We start from the raw sequence: 17,557 nt of genomic DNA, 5'->3' as shown, positions 1-17,557 counted from the left end.
AGAAATAAAAACCTATAATAATTCAGACTCAAAACGACCTGAACTTACTATTAAAGATCAAATGAAACCGAAAACGAACAGAATTAAATGAACAATCATAGAGAACAAACGTACAACAGGTACCATCTAGATGAATAAATAAATCTTAAAACGAGCAAAAATTAAACTGGATATGCGAATCAAGCTTAAACGAAAAAAAATTAATACTAGAAAATAAATAAAGCCCAAAATAAACAGAAATTAATTAAACAGTCATAGCAAACAAACATATAACAGGTGCTCATATAAATAAATAAATAAACATTAAAACAATTAAAACTTAAATTGAATATGCATATCAAGCTTAAAACGAACAAAAACCACTACAAACAAGAGTTTGGCTACTGTCCCCTTCCCTAACGGTAGAGGTATAAAGCCTATTGCGTCATTGGCGCTTTACTGAAAATAAATTATATTACAAAATTTTATTTTGTACTTACAACGACATTGAAAAGTGAAAATTAGAGCGAAATAAAATCTTGAACTGATGAGCTTTCAGTAATTAATATTATTAGATATTAGATATTCAGTTTAATTTTATTAGTTCTTTCCAAGATTGTTCAAGACAAATATAGTTTTCACTACGAACAAGAGTTTGGTTTCTGCAGTTTCCGTAACTGTAAAAGTCTAAAGTCTACTGCGTGTTTGGCGCTTTATCAAAAACGAATTATATTACACAATATTTTCTTTTGTACTTATTACAACAATGAAAATAAAATGACGATTGCAGTGAAATAAAATCTTGAGTTGATGAGCTTTCAAAAATTAATACCACTATACATCAAATATTCTGTTTAATTTTATCAGTATTTTGAAGACTATTCAAGACACATATAGTTTTCAGTAAAGCACGGATGACACAGTAGGCTTTATACTTTTACAGTTAGGGATAGGAGCAGTAGCCGAAATCTTGTTACTAGTGATTTTTTTTCGTTTTAAGATTGATTTGCATATTCAATTTAAGTTTATTCGTCTTAATACTCATTAATTTATTTTCATTAGCACCTGCTGTATGTTTGTTGGCTATTATTGTTTATTTAATGTCCATTCGTTTTGGGTTTCATTTTTTCTTTAATAGTAACGTATTTTAATGAGCTAACATAAAATATTAAATATTAAAATATTAAAAACATTTTACAATATTAAAATATTAGTAAAATAGTAAAATATAGAATAGTAAAATATTTTAATGAGTTTGAATTATTATTATAAGCTTTTATTTCTACTGATTTTAAGTTTAATATGGCCCTTACTTTTCTTTGAAAAACTTTGTTTTAATTTTTCTTAAATTCATTTCTGATTGTTTTTGATTGTCAAAGTTTCAGTTTTTCGAAATTTCCTATTTTAAAATAAAAGTTTCGTCAGCATCGAAATTTCATCAAAGCAACAAAACTAAATAAAAGTATCAAAGTAAAAAAAGTATTAAAATAAAAATAAGCAACATGAATAACTTACAACCCTTGTCCCGTAAATCAAAATTGCCCGGTAAATCAGTAAATCACAGCATCAAAATAAAGAAAGTATCAAAGTAACAGTAAGCAACTTACATAACTCACAGCCCTTTCCCCTGGGGATGAGAGAGGGTTCGACCGCAGAAGTATAATTATTTGGCCTTTGAACTATTTTGAACAAAATGGCTATACCAAAATTTTTACCTGATGCCTTTGGAGAAAATGGGCTGGGTGGTGGGAGGGACTGGTTGCCCTTTGATCACTTTTGACTCTTAAAAAGTTTCGATTTTCAATCAAATGAGCCCCCTCCAAAGTTATTTCGACCACCCCCACCCCTTCAACAAAAGCCTTATTTGTTAACAATGGGCAACGTGCATAAGTTACAAACCTTGCCCCTGTGCTAAAGGGGATTTTTCTTCCCCTAAGTTATAATTATTTGAATTTTGGTCAATTTGGAAGAAAATTGCTATTTCAAAATCTTAATCGAACGCATTTGCTGAAAAAACGTGTGCTAGGAAAGGAGGGGACTGGTTACGCTCTGGTCACTTTTCATTCTTAAAAAGGAAAAAAAATTGATTTCCAATCAAATCAACCTCCTCCAAAGTATATACGGTTATGCCTTCCTTAGAAACATTACATGTTAACCATGGGTAACTAGCATAATTTATAGCGGGCTGGAGGGGTGCGTGTGTGTTCGAACCTAGAACCACAGTTATTTGACATTTGGACTATTTTGAGCTAAATTTCGAGGGAAAAAGAGGGCGTGGGGATCTAGTCGCCCTCTGATCACTTCTGATTCTTAAAGAAGAACTAAAACTCTCAGTTTTCAATCAGATAAGCTACCTTTAAAGTTTATACGACCACCATTTCCATAAAGACCTGATATGCCCCTGAGACACAACTTACAACCTTGCATCGGGCTTTGAAGATTGTGTCCACCCCGAAGGTACTGTTATATGGACATTGTTATATGGAAATATTTTGGGACTGTTTTGAACAATCTTGAAAGTTGGATTGAGCGAATTTGGGGAAAAAAGGGCGTGGGAAAGCTATTTGCCCTCCGGTCACTTTTGACTCTTTAAAAGGAAAATATAACTTCCAATTTCCAATAAATGAGCCTCCTCCAAAGTCTATATGGCCACCTCTTAGTCGCGAACCTTATGTGCACCCAAGACATAACTTCCATCCCTTGCCTCAGGGCTGTGTGGGTTACATCAAGCCCGTAGACTATGTTACAATATCTTTGGACTATTTTGAGCACAATGGACTCTTTGACTCTTAAAGTGAAACTAAAAATTACAATTTCTTATCGAATATCCCTCCTCCGAAGTTTATAAGACCTCTCCTTCCATATAAACCTTGAATGCCCCCGGAGCATAACTTACGATACTTGCCCACGAGCTCCGAAAGATTTTGTCAACCCTGAAGTTTTCTTATATGATCTTTGGTCTTTTTTGAACAAAATACCTGTCGCAAAGACAATTGGATCTATTTGGAGAAAAAAGGGCATGGCGGGGGGGGGGGGAAACTAGTTGCCTTTTGGTCGCTTTTTACTCTAAGAAGCGAGAGTAGAACTTTCAATTTCTAGTCGTTTGACCTGCCTCTGAAGTGTATACGGCCACTTCTTCCACAAGAGTCTTTTATTCCCCTGGGGCATATCTTAAAATCCTTCCCATGGATTCAGGGGGGTAGTGTTTATACTGAAGTATTTCTTATTTGATCTTTAGACTATTTTGAAGAAATGGCTTCCTCAAATTTTGGTTGGATGCATTTGAGAAAAAGAGAGCCTGTGGGAGTCTACATGCCCTCCGATCACTTTTCACTCCAAAAAAGGGATTCATAGCTTTCAGTTTCCAATCAAATGAGCCCAATCTGAAATTTATACGACCATTTACACAAAAGCATCTCAAATTCGACAAAAAATGAAAAAAAGTCAACTATAAAAGTAAACAAAATCTCGCAAAAATTTCAATATATATCAATATATATATATATATACATATATATATATATATATATATATATATATATATATATATATATATATATATATACATATGTATATATATATATATATATATATATATATATATATATATATATATATATATATATATATATATATATCTTATAGGAAAATCAGATAAAAAATTATTTGGAAAAAAAAAATGAGAAACGAAAAAACGTTTCAATTCCCCAGCTGGACGTGCACTGAATTAAATAGCGCAAAATTACAAAAAGAAATGGGTTGCTCCTCCTTCTCTTCCCGTCTCCAGGAAAATTCTTTCAAGTTTAAAGCCATGATGCTTCATAAACAGGCTTACAATAAGCTGAGGCTTTGTTAGAGGAAACACTCAATTTTTAACACCTTCGAAAGCTCTTTACAGGCAGAACTTTCAAGAATGTGCACAAAAACTGTTTCTTCGCTTAGCTTATTTACTTTTTTTTCCAAAACCCAAATTATTTTCTTGCCAGCTCTCATATAATAATGGTTTTGCAGGAGTATACTTGGTTGGTTACAAGATAAATACGTAAGTTCAGTTTTATTTTCCGCACATGTGCGTATTCGGAAAATATAGTACAGTACTCTTAAAAGAGTATTCTGTCAAATCGTCTTAAGTAAAAAAAAAAAAAAACAATCACATTGCAGAAGTTTCTTTCTATCATAATGGATCTGTACTTTCGGTGATGATCTAGTTCTTGTTAGTGTTTGTGGCTCTTTTAATACCCTGAAGAAAAAGTGACCAAAAAGAATAATATTACTTTAAAATCTTACTTGAATTCTTTCTTTTACTTTTAGATTAACTTCTGCTATGGAATATTTGAGGTTGGGCCACTCATCATCAGAAACGGAGTTATAAAATTCTAGTTCTTCTGAGAGTGTTCTATTGACTGCCATAAGGAAAGGTTCGAAAATTCTCTCCGTAAAACAGCGTAGCAAATCTTTACACTTTTCATTGGTGCTTTGGTCAAAAATCATTGCAATATTATGCCCTTCAAGTGTCATTTCAAGGAAAGTTTTTGTCAAACTTTCCATATTGACCATCGGCGAAGGGAAGATGAAAAGCCATTGATTTTTCGGATTTAAAAGTTTCATTTCTATTGCCTGAAAATAAAATTTATTAAAGAGATTTGAAGTAGATTAAAGTGATCAAAAAGCGCTTTAATTTGGCTGAAATAATGCATAATTTAAAAAAGTGTTCTTTAGAGAACTGTGAATGGGAAGAGAAACTTGTTGTGATTCAGTGTCTGCTATGTGGGGACGATAAAGGTAGGAATCTCTTCTTGTTTCAGAAATCAACTTTCATATCAACATGTATTGCATCTCAAAAATACTTTATCTGGCCCCAGTAATACCTCTCCTAAAATCTAAAGCCAAAAATATTAATAAATAAATGTGGCGTTATATATGGGACGGAAATCTAAAAAAATCATTTAGCAGATGCTCTTTCGTCCAAAAAAATTGGGATGTTTAAATATCCAAGGCCCATATTAGCATACCTTCAAGGCCACAACCAAAATTTTTTTCCTTGCAAAAGAATAGAATTTATGTATGTGTATTATGTAAGTATGATGGTTGTTGTATATGAGTGGATTTAGTATTAAATGTCATGTAAAATAATTTAAAATAGTGTTTTTAGAATATCTAGAATAGAAGAACATATTCAAGAAATGAAGAATATAATATCTAGAATAGACGAAAGTAGTTTCGATGTTCGATAAATGTGTCAAGATATCATTGTCCGAATGATAGCTGAATTTTTAAATGGACCACAGGAACACTTTGAAATGACTAGAAAGTGGTTACTCCCCCTACTCAAGAAAATTCAGAGATAAATGCCCCAGCTTTCATGAGAGATTCAGTCTTAATACTTAAGCAGCTGCAAGAAAAATGGCTTCTCACTGTAGATAGTAGAGCATTACAAAAGGAGATAACCAGAATCTTGACTCTCGAAGAGGAAAATGGTGAATATCACGCAAAATCAAAAGAACTATAGGTAAATTTTGAAAGCCCTTTAAGAAATTTACAGTCACTCCCTATGGAGCCAAAGGTAAAGGAGCTTATATTTCAAGTGATACATATGATTTTGCTTTACTGAAATAGACTGTCACTTTTCTTGAAATATGAAGACAGAAAGTGTTTTTTTTTTTTGTTTTTTTTTTGGTGACAGCAGAAGACGGTTTAAACCATGAGCTCCTCACGTGCAAAGAGAACAAAGGCATTTTTTCAGTTTGATTTCAATTTAAGTGAAAAGTATGGTATTATGGTTCAAAGTGAAGAGGAAAAGAAGAAGCTGGTAAAATTTGATGTAAATTTGGAGCTGGAGGTGAAAAGGAAAAATTCTTTGTGTTGTATTATTGGAAACATGTACCATTATGTGTGGAGAAGAAAAAAGTGGTCTCCAAGGAAGGTTTGGAAAGAAAAAACTTAAATTACTGAAAATAAGAAAATATTGGAGAATATATTGTTCTGATTTTGAATTGTACTTTCACACTGTGTATGAAAAAAAGAAGTGAGAAAGAAAATTAAGGAGGGAGTTTGAGTCTTATTAGTGGAGAAAGATAGTCTAGAATTAATGTGTGTATGAGTGAGAACAGCGTTGCTTTTAGGAAAAGAGAAGAAAGAACAAAAAGAGAAAAAAGAAAGGAATTTCATAAAAAAGGGAAAATAAATAAAGCAAATATATACAGAAATTTTTTATTGGGAAGTTTTATGTGAAAATAATTGAGTTGGATTATTAAAAATAGGAATAGTAAACCTTGTCTAATAGTTCCTATGTAAAATCATGTAAAGACAAGGTCTTTCATTTGGGTCGTTTCAGTGTGAGTAAACGGGACGAAAGATATTTACAGTAAACAGAGGGATTTGGAAATAAGCAAAAATACTGTTGACTTCAAGTAATTTTCGTTCCACTGTGGAAGGGGTGTCCTATGACGGAAAGGCATCCTGGAAAACAGCTGTGGCAGATATTTATTAACGGTAATTGGCAGTACAAAGCTCCAAAATTAAATCTTTAGTTTTTAGCTGCTCAAACTTAAGGACTGATAGACATAGTTATGATTTTAAATTTGTTTGCTTTTAAATGTGGGTGATCAATAAATACAGCTACTAGTTTTGTATTTTTAAGGTATTGGTACTACTAAGAGGATTCGAGGAGGGACTTATAATGCTATAAAAAAAATACTTTTTAGTGAAAAGGTGTGTCTTGAAGATTGTCTTTTGTAAGAAATTACAAATGATGAATTTTAGCTTTACTCTTGGATTGTATTCTAATCGCACTGCCCTCTTCAACTTCTTTTAATTTTGCTTTTTGTCTTACTTTTCTCGCCCAATTTCTGTTTTCGTTCTTGTTTGACAACCTATGTTTCAAGCGGTGTTCACGCCACGTACGTACTATCTATGTTAGTTGGTTAAGTCACATAACGCCAAGGAAAACATTGTTAGTTTGTTTTCAAATTTATTAACCACTCATCCAAGAACTCCGTCTCGTTCCTGCTATATTGACTTTTCCGTAGTGCGAATAAATTTAAGTACCTTAAACTTCCAAGCAAAGTTCACGTCTATTTGGCACTTCTTTCGTTATGGAAAAAACTTGCTTTGTAGCATTACGTAACTTAAAGTAAAGTCTTAAGCTACGCTAGTGTAAAAGTTCTACAGCTCAGTGTGAAAGGTTATTGATTTTTGATTACTTAGCATTGATTTTTGTTTATTTATACATGAAGTTAACACATCAAACTTTACTCTCGATTGACCAAGGTGGTATTTTGTCGTCACCAAGTTTTATTAATAAATCTTTCATATTCATTTTACAAACATCAAGATAAAGAGTGGAATAAAAAACGCAAAAATTAAGAAATTGACCAGAAAAGATGGCAAGAAAAAAAGTACTAAAATGCGGCAGCTAAAGGGAGAAATTCAGTAGCTTATCAAAACATCTAGTTACCAGTTGATAAATAGTGACGGCTGCGTCTTCTGAATCGGTGACAACTATGTAATTACTCCCTTTAATACTGAAGGGAATCTGCTTCAGCGTCTCGGAAAACTTGTTTTGCCTATGGATAAATACACATTAAATACAGTTTGAAAAAGAATCAATTAGAAAGAGATCAGCTGAAGCAACTGTTATTTTGGACAGGATTTTTCGTGAAATAAGTTTGCTTTTCCTTATTGTACAGTTTAGGAGCACCAATTAACGGATAATGAAGGCACAAAGAAAGGTATTTCTCAGAATCTAGGGCAGGAGGAAATTTTTTCCAATATTTATAATGAAAACACCAAAACAAAGAATGTTTTTAACGGAAATCCCTCCCCGCTTATTGCCATCCTGGTTTATTTCTGTGGTAATACATTTTTAACTGAATAGATCTCTTACGAATTTGATCTTTATTAAGCTAAAAACTTTTTTTTTTATACTTGATATAAATACAAATTTCCAGAATCACCACAAGGCGTATGCGTAATATTTTATTCTTAAGGGGGCATGCATTTAAGAGCGAGATGCAAGTTGATAAAATGGGAATTATGCCGATAACAGCAGGTGTTAGAGGGAATATTGCCAAAATATCAACGTTTTTGGAGGTCACAAGATCAAAAATTTCTTTCGTTTGTGCCTGATTAACGATTAATTAGTCAATAATTTTTATTGATAAACTGACAAAAGAAGAGAATAGGTATTTCCTACAGAAATTCTGATTTTAGATGTAAGACAAGCCAAGATATTAGGGCAAGAGGCCTAAATTCAGGTCGAAATTGGTTAATATGATATACCAATAGAAAGTAAACAAAGATTAAATAAATAAAAAAAATATCTTAAAAAAGTTTTCTAGAAAATTAAAGATTCATATTAAATTTAAGACGAGCAGCAACGAAGTTCTTGTACAATTTTTTTTACATAGAAGCTATGCACATATCGAAACTCTATTTTATTTTGATTATGAAATTTGTTACTATACAGAAATGATCCACCCTGTATCAGCACAGTCACTTCAACCTGATTCCTTCCAACCCTTAGTTCGAAAATATGAAAAAAAATCAGGGGAATCAAACAAAACCGACCAAAAGTGGCGGACACAAAATCTCATGGATGTGAAAAATACTAAAATATCATTTTGTAGTTTTTGGACGGTCTGGTAATTGTTATGCATGGGTATCTTCAGTTGGAGCTGGGGAGCAATGGGCAATATGGGGAGCAATATGGAGGATTTCCAGTGTTTGATACCTTGATATTGTTGTTGATGAATCACTCTCATTTAAAGATCATATTGTGAAAGTTTCAAATATATTAGCAAAAATGTTGGCATAATTTGTAAACTTAAACATTGTTTTCCGAAGTAAATAATCTGTATGCTATACTTTAGTATTAGGCACCCCTATAATTTGTTCATTTGGTTGGTAACTTTCTCCTCAATCTTTCGTCCAGTCCGAGTTTTGCAAAATATTATTTTTAGAATACTTACTAATTTAAACCCTTCTAGATCGTGTCATGAGGATTATTTTAGGTTAAAAATACTCCCAGCGGCTGCTCTCCATGACTTTTATATTGATATTTTTATGTATAATTGCGTCAGAAGCAATTCTACTTCTTTTCTAAGTTTGTTCACGCAAGTTAATGAACTTCATTCACATGGCACAAGGTCAGTGAACGAAATTCATGCTAATAATTTAGTTTTGTCTAGGTCAGGGTTTTCTCTTTTTTAAAAGCGGCTAATCTATGGAATTCGTTAAATGAAAATATTAAAAATAGTGATTTCAGTGATTTTGAAAGCTGCTAAATTATGAATTGTTTTCTAAATATGATTTTAAGGATTATTGTAATAGGATTCAAAGTTGATCGATTGGTATTAAATCACTAAATGCAGTATTTTATTTTTATTGGATGAATTAAGGAAGGAATTGAGTGTGTAGTGTTAAGGGGGTGGTTACAGGGTATATGATATTGCAGCTGTGTTTTGTTCTTAAACCCCTTCTGAGGTTTATGTTAAGTTGTTTTTTTTTTGTTATCCCTCCTCCATATCATACTGTGGCATTTGGAGGGGACGTGTTTATGTTAAATTTTTGTCAATAAATTGTTATTAAATAGTAAACAATATAAAAAAAATATTCGCGTTTGACTTTTTCGAAGAAAAACGCCGACGGAACGGAACTATTCACAAATTTAAGATCGGCAGTACTACTTGTGCTTTCTCTTCCTTTGACCAACGTTGCCGTCGAAAGATATTTTAGTACAGTGAAAATGATAAAGCAAACAGGCGGAACAGAATTAAAATAGAAACTTTTCGCGGAATTCTGAAAACAGAATACGTATGAAGCGGACCAAAGAAAGTGCCACATGCATTTGCAGAGAAGAGCAGCTACTTCTGCACAAGAAAAGAGTCAAGCTTTCAGCTACCATATGAAAAAAAGGACAAGGGTGATGAGGTTAGTCTAGTAATTGCTGACTCAGACTAAAAATAAATAGAAGCAACGAGGAGAGCAGGTTCTCCCCCCTAAAGAAAAATCGTACCATTTTCTGTATTCTAGTAACTTTTTATTCAAATCATCAAACAAATTAGTTTTTATTACCCCCCTCCCCAACATAAAAAAAAACTTGCATACGTACCTAACAATAAGTTCAATTTTTTCTTCAGCTTTCTACTGTCTTGAATCTCTAAATTTTTTCATAAAGTCACATACAAAAATTTAATCTTAAAATTGTAAACAACGATATTTCTTTTGTCTGTATCTTTCGATGTTTTCGATCAATCACAAGGAAAAATCGATCTTGATTTATATATTTTTACCTTGTTGCTAGGTCCATTATGAAAACATCTCTTTATTTCAGAATAGAAAGAGTTTTTTCAATTGCTATTTTGTTCTTGGAGGATCTGACTTCACCCTGACCTATCCCTTTTTTATACTGATTTTGAGTTTAAAGTTTGATTGAATTATCAGGTTTGTGTTTCATATTACTTCCTGGTAGCGTAGTGATGGTTCTAGTGCATTTTGACTGAAAAGAAATCATATATGTAACTTCGTATATTTTTTCTTTAGAAAAGTAAAAACTTGCAAGACACTAAAGTTTACATATTTGAAAGGCTGTGTTTGATACATCAAGTTTTGAATCGAATCTGGATACATTCTGTTATACTCTGCAAATAACTACTTTTCCAAGAGACTGAAAGAAGTTGCATTCCTGAAATTAAACTTTGAAATCTAGGAAAATAACAATAGGTATTGGAGGAGGGAGCTATAACTCCCCCTTCTCCTGATTTTTGACCAGTATATCTGGAGGCTGATGCAACTAATAAATTGTCCCTTATTGGTGTGATATGAAATGTGAACTTATTAATAAAACTAGCTAAGAAAAAAAATTGATCATCATATTCGTCCCTGATGTGCAGACAAAAACTAATAAAGATTAGTCATTCACTAATAAAAATTAAAATGAAGTCTGTTTCTCTTACTCGTCTTGCTAGACTCTAAACTTTATTAAAACTTAATACACTACTATGGACAATACCCAAGTAATTTTATTTTTTATCCTTTTTTGTGTTACTTGAACCCGAAGTACATCTGAAGTAACTTCTATTCCTCAAATTCATTTTTATACATTATTTCAAAAGATCTGTTAACAGACAGCTCGTCTTCGTATGGTCCAGATTCCTGGGTATGGCAGAGAAATCCATCAATAAATCCGAACTCAACTAGTCGTTACTTAAAATATTATGAACGTCATAAGGAGATACTTCGGTAAAAGTAACTTGTCTTCAGTTTCCAGTTTTTTTTGTTTTTTTTGAAAACTGATCTTAAAAGTCTGCAAAACAAGGTTTTACTAGCGATTTGGAAAGAAGTCAGAAAATGTTTTCTTTTTTAGGAGTTTTGGTATTGAAAATCTGGGTTTCCAGGTTTTTTCCACCAGCCTTTCAGGGATTTTGAAAAATAATAGTTGGAAACATAAGATAAGTTAAATATCTTGTCTTACCCTATCTAAGGAGCGGCTGAGGGTGATACACTTAAATTTATTGTGTCTAATCATTTCGCTCTTGAAGATCGGACATTTTTGCTCATTCACATAAGGTTATCTTTTTAGTTCCTTTAGTTCCGTATATTGTCATCTCCATCTATCATAGTCTAAATGTCTATCAGCAGTGTTCTACAGCTGTCTCAACCAATAGGCAGAGGAGGAGAGGGAACCTGCTGCAAGCACTGCACATACTCGTCTGCATATAACTACCTTTAAATCGCAACAAAGTTTGGAATTTAACTTTGCAATTAAATTTCGGTAACACATGAAATAAGAAATGAACCCCAGCAACTTCGGAGGAGAATTACCAAATTACTTCAAACGAACAAATTAAAGCGAACAAAAATTACTTCAAGCAGGAGTTTAGCTACTGTCTAGTCTACCCTCATCTAACCATTTAAAAATATAAATCCTATTGTCCCATTTGCACTTTACTGAAAACAAATTATTGTCTATGTTTTTTTCTTACATATATAATTTTGAAAAAGAAAAAACTAACAGTAAAAATAAAACCTGATTTCTGAATTTCCATAGATCAATGTAATTATACATTAAATATTCAGTTAATTTTCACTAGTTTTTTCCAGTCTTCTTGATTATCATAGTCCTATATTTTTTGTTTGTCGTCAATGATTTGAAAAACAAAGCATACAGATCAAGATACAAACTGTTTTCGATAAAGGTAAATGGCATAATAGGCTTTAGAACTTTAAACGGTTAGAAGATGGGGAGGGGGCAACGGCTGAACTCCTGCGTTCATTTTGATCTCACTCTAAAAAGAATTTTTGAAGCGCTAGGAAACTTTATCGTAAAAAGCGAGAGGTTTGAGAGGAGGCAATATTCCTCATATTCAGAATGATTTCTTTCGTTTCAAGTTTTAAATTAGTCCCTTATTTTCAGTTGAAAAACTGTTTTTTGTTGTTTTTTTTAATCACAGATAAGGATTAGCGCCCCTTCCCTTCAGTTAATAAAAAATTGTCAATATATCTTATGTCAGTTTGCATTAACTATCTCATATATTTTCGAGCACTAAAGGAAAGTATGCTTATATTCCATTGCTTAAAATTGAATATTCATCTCCATCAGTCTTCTGTTATTTATAAAGTTCATAAGTTGTTTACCTTTATTTATTGAGACCTTCCCTCTTCATGGAAAGTCCCAGTTACACTTATACAAGTAATCTGACACCAGTAACTAATATTAGTAACTATAATCATTACAGTTCCAGTGATTCTAACATAAAATAAGACCTTACTCCTGGATTCCTTTTGATGGGTCCCTCACATTTTCCATGGATACAGAAATCGGATTACCAAAATGATGATCTCTTAAAGATTCAACAATTTCCAGCGCGTGACTTTGCAACTTATCACCCGTAAAGATAAGAAAGCCATCGGTCCACATTAATGTTTTGTCCTCTTTCATATCTGACACTATTTGACGCAGGTGGGTGCCCCAGCGAATCATAGGTGTTGCATGTAACAAAGTTCTTGTTGATCTCGGACACCCAGAATCTAAAGAAACATAAAGTAATTCGCTTAGCCTCTGCTGAAAATAGTACTCTGCAAAAATAAAACTGTATGTTCACACTATCGATTTTTAACCTAATGGAATTATTCTTGGAAAAAGAAAAAAAAATATAAAATCGCTTACTAAAGATGAGCTATTATATAACACTGCAATGTTTCAATCAGTATAACAATCCATTGGTTTCATATACACTAAATACGAATATACAATTTATTATCGTTTCATTGCTTTTTAATATGCCCAAATATATGAAACTTTTTGTAATACCTGTAAAAGGTGAGGTAGAGGCCCTCCCTCTCAGGCATAGAAATGATTCAACCCAGCAGTACATTTTTGAAGTAAAAGATATGTCTACAATGAGAGCGTGGCTTTTATTTGGGTAAGATCGACGTACTTTTTTCCAGGTGAAAAAAAAATTGCAAGAAAAACAGTAATTTTTCTATTAGTTTTGCAATTCTTAACATCAGATATTGCAAAAATATTATATGTACAAAAGTTAAACAACCAATTTGCCTTTTCTGTGCCTAAGAATACTGAACCAGTTCTGATTTAAAAGTGAAAAGGCTTTCAAATCCTTATCAATACGACCGACTGCGGGCAGTTCTTTCGGTGGATAGGTACATAGTTATCCCGGTTGAAAACAGTAATTATGTTCAAGCAGCTCTCAAAGATCTGTGCGAGGTTGTCCATAAACTATAACTGCAGTTATTATAATTAATTATGATACGAGCATACAATATAATTACTATGATAAATATAATTATAGATAACTTCACAAAAACTACTGTTTTGCAGGTCTTTTGGCTTGAAAACTTTGCGGGCTTTTGTCAAGTCTCTCTGCTTCCTAAGGTCAATAGCTCATGCCTTCCGTCCTTACAAATGACAAGCACCATGATCGGACAGCACCTTAGCCTTCATGCCTCCCTGCATGACTTTTTTGCTTATCTTCACCAGCCTTACTCAGATCTCTTTAAAATATTTAGTCATACTTCTTTAAGATGGCATTCATATTAAATATGAACATATTTAATATGAACATATTAAACTGAACATATGAACTTAAAATATGAACAATATTTAATAATAAATTTAATATGATGGTAAATTTAATATGAACTTCATATTAAATATGAACTTAAATCCAACACTTTATTCATATTAAACTATTTCGCAATGGCCCTCCAGGCATTCTAAATCTTTGAGTAGGAGGATATTAAGTATTACACACTGTTATACTTACCACCAAATTTATAGTTTTCTTTAGGCTTAAGCTCAACATTTGTCAATTTTTCATGTTTAAAAATTAATTTTTTTCAATTAAAACTCCATATGTACAATACAAGGGGAGCTCTGCCTCTCGGCCAAGTACCCTTTTTGTACATTCAGTTGCAATATTTTTCTAGTCACATTTTTTGGAGAGGAGTTGGAGGCCTTGAAAGAAAAAAAAGTGGGGGTGTTCCTATCTATGAATGTAACTGAATATTTTTGGGCTAGATATATTGTTTCTTCTTTTTTTTTCATATTAGGTTCCACAAATAAATCCACAATTAAAAGCATAAATTGACATCATGGGTGCAACAGGTAAAACGCAGTAAATGTGGTAAAACAAAGTAATATTTTGATTACCATGATCTATTTAATTACCTGAAGATCTATTTATGATGTCGTGGGTTAGGGTTCAACCATCGCCTAAACATATTTTCAAGCATATCAGTAAACAATTGAAATTTTTGGCCAATAAATTCACTATTGGACGAAAAAATTCTGATATTCTATAATAGATTATATACAACTCTGCAATGCTGTATGATCATTAACATTACTGAATAAACGATCTATAATAACCGTTCACTGTGAATGAACTACATACGTCTTGGGGACAAAAATACAGCTGCGTGGCAGTGCATCCTCTGAAACAGGGAAGTTACAATGGTATTTTTTCGATAGTTACGAGCAGTTAAGGACTCTCAAGATCGTCACTCGATAGCATTTTTGCCTACTTGGGTTAAAGATAAATTTAGTTCCTTTGGGCAACGTGAGCTATTTCAGCAATATGTGGTCAGCTTAGTCATTGAAACTGCAACTTGAGAAACCTTTAATTTTATTTATTCACCCTGGAACTAATTGCCATAGTTTTCAACCTCTCTGAAACCTTTAAAAATGATTGAGTCATATAATTTTTTGCGTAAAAAAATATATAGACAAAATGATGATAGGTTCCGAAACAGCGGTGTCAAACTGCGCTATATTTTCGATATTAATATTATGTATTTTTAAAACCGAATACTCTAATTATGGACATCCATGTTTTTTAACGGCATCACGTATCCAACTCTATGCTTTACTGATTCGCCTTAACTTATAATTTGTAATTACACGCACAAATTCATTAATTGTCAAGTATATAACTGATGGCAACACTAATTTGATGTTAGGTCTATCACTGAGTGATTACTAGATAAAACACTTGAAAAATAATTGCAAAACTATAACATTATATTGCATTATCATTTAAAATCGTTTCTTAACCACTTGCATGAAGAAAATTTTCACTACCTTAAAATGTATCGGACACCAATAAAAGGTTGATCAACTGCCGTAAGTATTTAACCTTACGATAAAATACTTGAAAAATAATATAAATACTGATGAAATACTGAAATACTGATAAATAATGATATGAAATACTGAAATATTGAATGTAATACTGAAATACTGATGAAAAATAATATAAATGATAAAATAATAAAGAAGATAAAATACTTGAAAAATAATTGCAAGACAACAACATTATATTGCATTATCATTTATAATGGTTTCTTAACACCTTGCATGAAGAAACTTTTCCCACCTTAAAATGTATCGGACACCAATAAAAGGTTGATCAACTGCCGTAAGTATTTAACCTTACGATAAAATACTTGAAAAATAATATAAATACTGATGTAATACTGAAATACTGAAATACTGAATGAAATACTGAAATGCTGAATGAAATACTGATAAATACTGATGAAAAATAATATAAATGATAAAATAATAAAAAAGATAAAATACTTGAAAAATAATTGCAAGACAACAACATTATATTGCATTATCATTTATAATGGTTTCTTAACACCTTGCATGAAGAAACTTTTCCCACCTTAAAATGTATCGTACACGAATAAAAGGTTGATCAACTGCGGTAAGTATTTAACCCCGCATCACCGAGATAGAAAAAGCTTTGCGATTCTTCCTCACAAGTCACTCTTTGTGATAGAGCTGAAACCCGAACAAAAGGTAAAGGTAAAGAATACGGCATTAGACTTTACAATCCCTACCGGCGGTGCTGATCTCCGTTTCTTGACCCTTCAGCCAGAAAGTGCAATGGGGAGTTGGGGGCCAACCATCCTGTGCTTTCGCACACCCTTCCTGTTTACCTTCCCCAGATTTCTCCAGGTATCCATTTAGAGCTGGGTCGACTCTAGAAACCCGAACAAAGAAACTTTAAAGCCTGCTGGCACCTGGGCTTTAAGGTTCAACGGTCTGAAGCTTTGTGATGAACGTTACTTGGCTGTACGTACCCACTAACCAAATTTCAAGTGAATGCGATTGTTTTAACTGCTGAGTGCAGACTGTACTCAAAAGCGGTAGGAACTTCTAAAAATCATCTGCTCCGTTTCCTTGGCTGATATTGCTCACCCTATAAGTATCAAGCAGATTGAAGGTTGAAGAAGGGGAATAAATAAAACCACCATTATCTGTCCCTTTGGTCCTGTGTGTTGGTCTCATAAATATGAAGACAACAATAAAAAAAATAAGTATCTACTCGCTATTCTATTGAAAATTTTGTATTGGGCGTAGTAATAGAATGGTCAAAAGTCCACTTGGTGTCTCCGAACAAACAGACCGAATTACTGTTTGATTTTGCTTCAAACAAGGTATAGCATGCCGGTTTTTTCGATAAGAACTTTACAGTGAGAACAATAAAATTTTCTTAACAGACCAAAAGACAACCAATTGCATCAAATAAAGCAAGCTAATAATCATTGAGCATTTTTAATTTAAACAAGGTGCAAAGTCCCTACCTTTCCAATTACAGAATTTAATAGAGAAAAAACGGGTATAATCTAAATAAGACTGTTGAACAAAAAACTTTAAATAATAAAAATATGAACATTTCGACTCGCCATCCTAGAGCCTTTATCAACGGGAAAAGAAAAAGTTAAAAGTTGCATTGCATTAAACGCAACATATAAAGAACAAGAGCTAAGAGCTCATATGGCACTTGTGACGAGGCAAGAAGAGCTAAGAGCCAAGAGCTCATATGGTATGAGCTCTAACAAAATTCTAAGAATCAATAGATTGATTTAAAAGGAAAATCAGAGGCTTAATGCCGGTCAGGATTTAAAATAATAGCTCTGAGTCACGATGTCCTTCTAAATATCAAAATTCATTAAGATCCGATCAACCACTAGTAAGTTATAAATACCTAATTTTTTCTAATTTTTCCTCTCCCTTTACCCCCCAGATGGTCAAATCTGGGAAAAC

At 32.6% G+C, this 17,557-nt stretch overlaps 1 protein-coding gene across 1 annotated transcript in view; it reads right to left on the bottom strand.

Moving 5' to 3' along the window:
• The window catches only part of LOC136039917 (ionotropic receptor 93a-like), an 81,439-nt gene that overhangs the window by 45,889 nt on the left and 17,993 nt on the right, over window positions 1-17,557 (bottom strand). Inside the window, exons 4-6 of the mRNA XM_065723907.1 lie at window positions 12,750-13,008; window positions 7,436-7,544; window positions 4,267-4,596 (exon numbers count right to left, since the gene is read on the bottom strand). Of these exons, the coding sequence (XP_065579979.1) occupies window positions 4,267-4,596; window positions 7,436-7,544; window positions 12,750-13,008 (698 nt within the window). The remainder of the gene's footprint in view (window positions 1-4,266; window positions 4,597-7,435; window positions 7,545-12,749; window positions 13,009-17,557) is intronic.

The sequence above is a fragment of the Artemia franciscana genome, chromosome 20 (genome assembly GCF_032884065.1).
Source record: "Artemia franciscana chromosome 20, ASM3288406v1, whole genome shotgun sequence".
NCBI lineage: Eukaryota > Metazoa > Arthropoda > Branchiopoda > Anostraca > Artemiidae > Artemia > Artemia franciscana.
The sequence above is the reverse complement of the archived record's forward strand: the minus strand, read 5'-3'. Positions and strand labels throughout refer to the sequence as shown.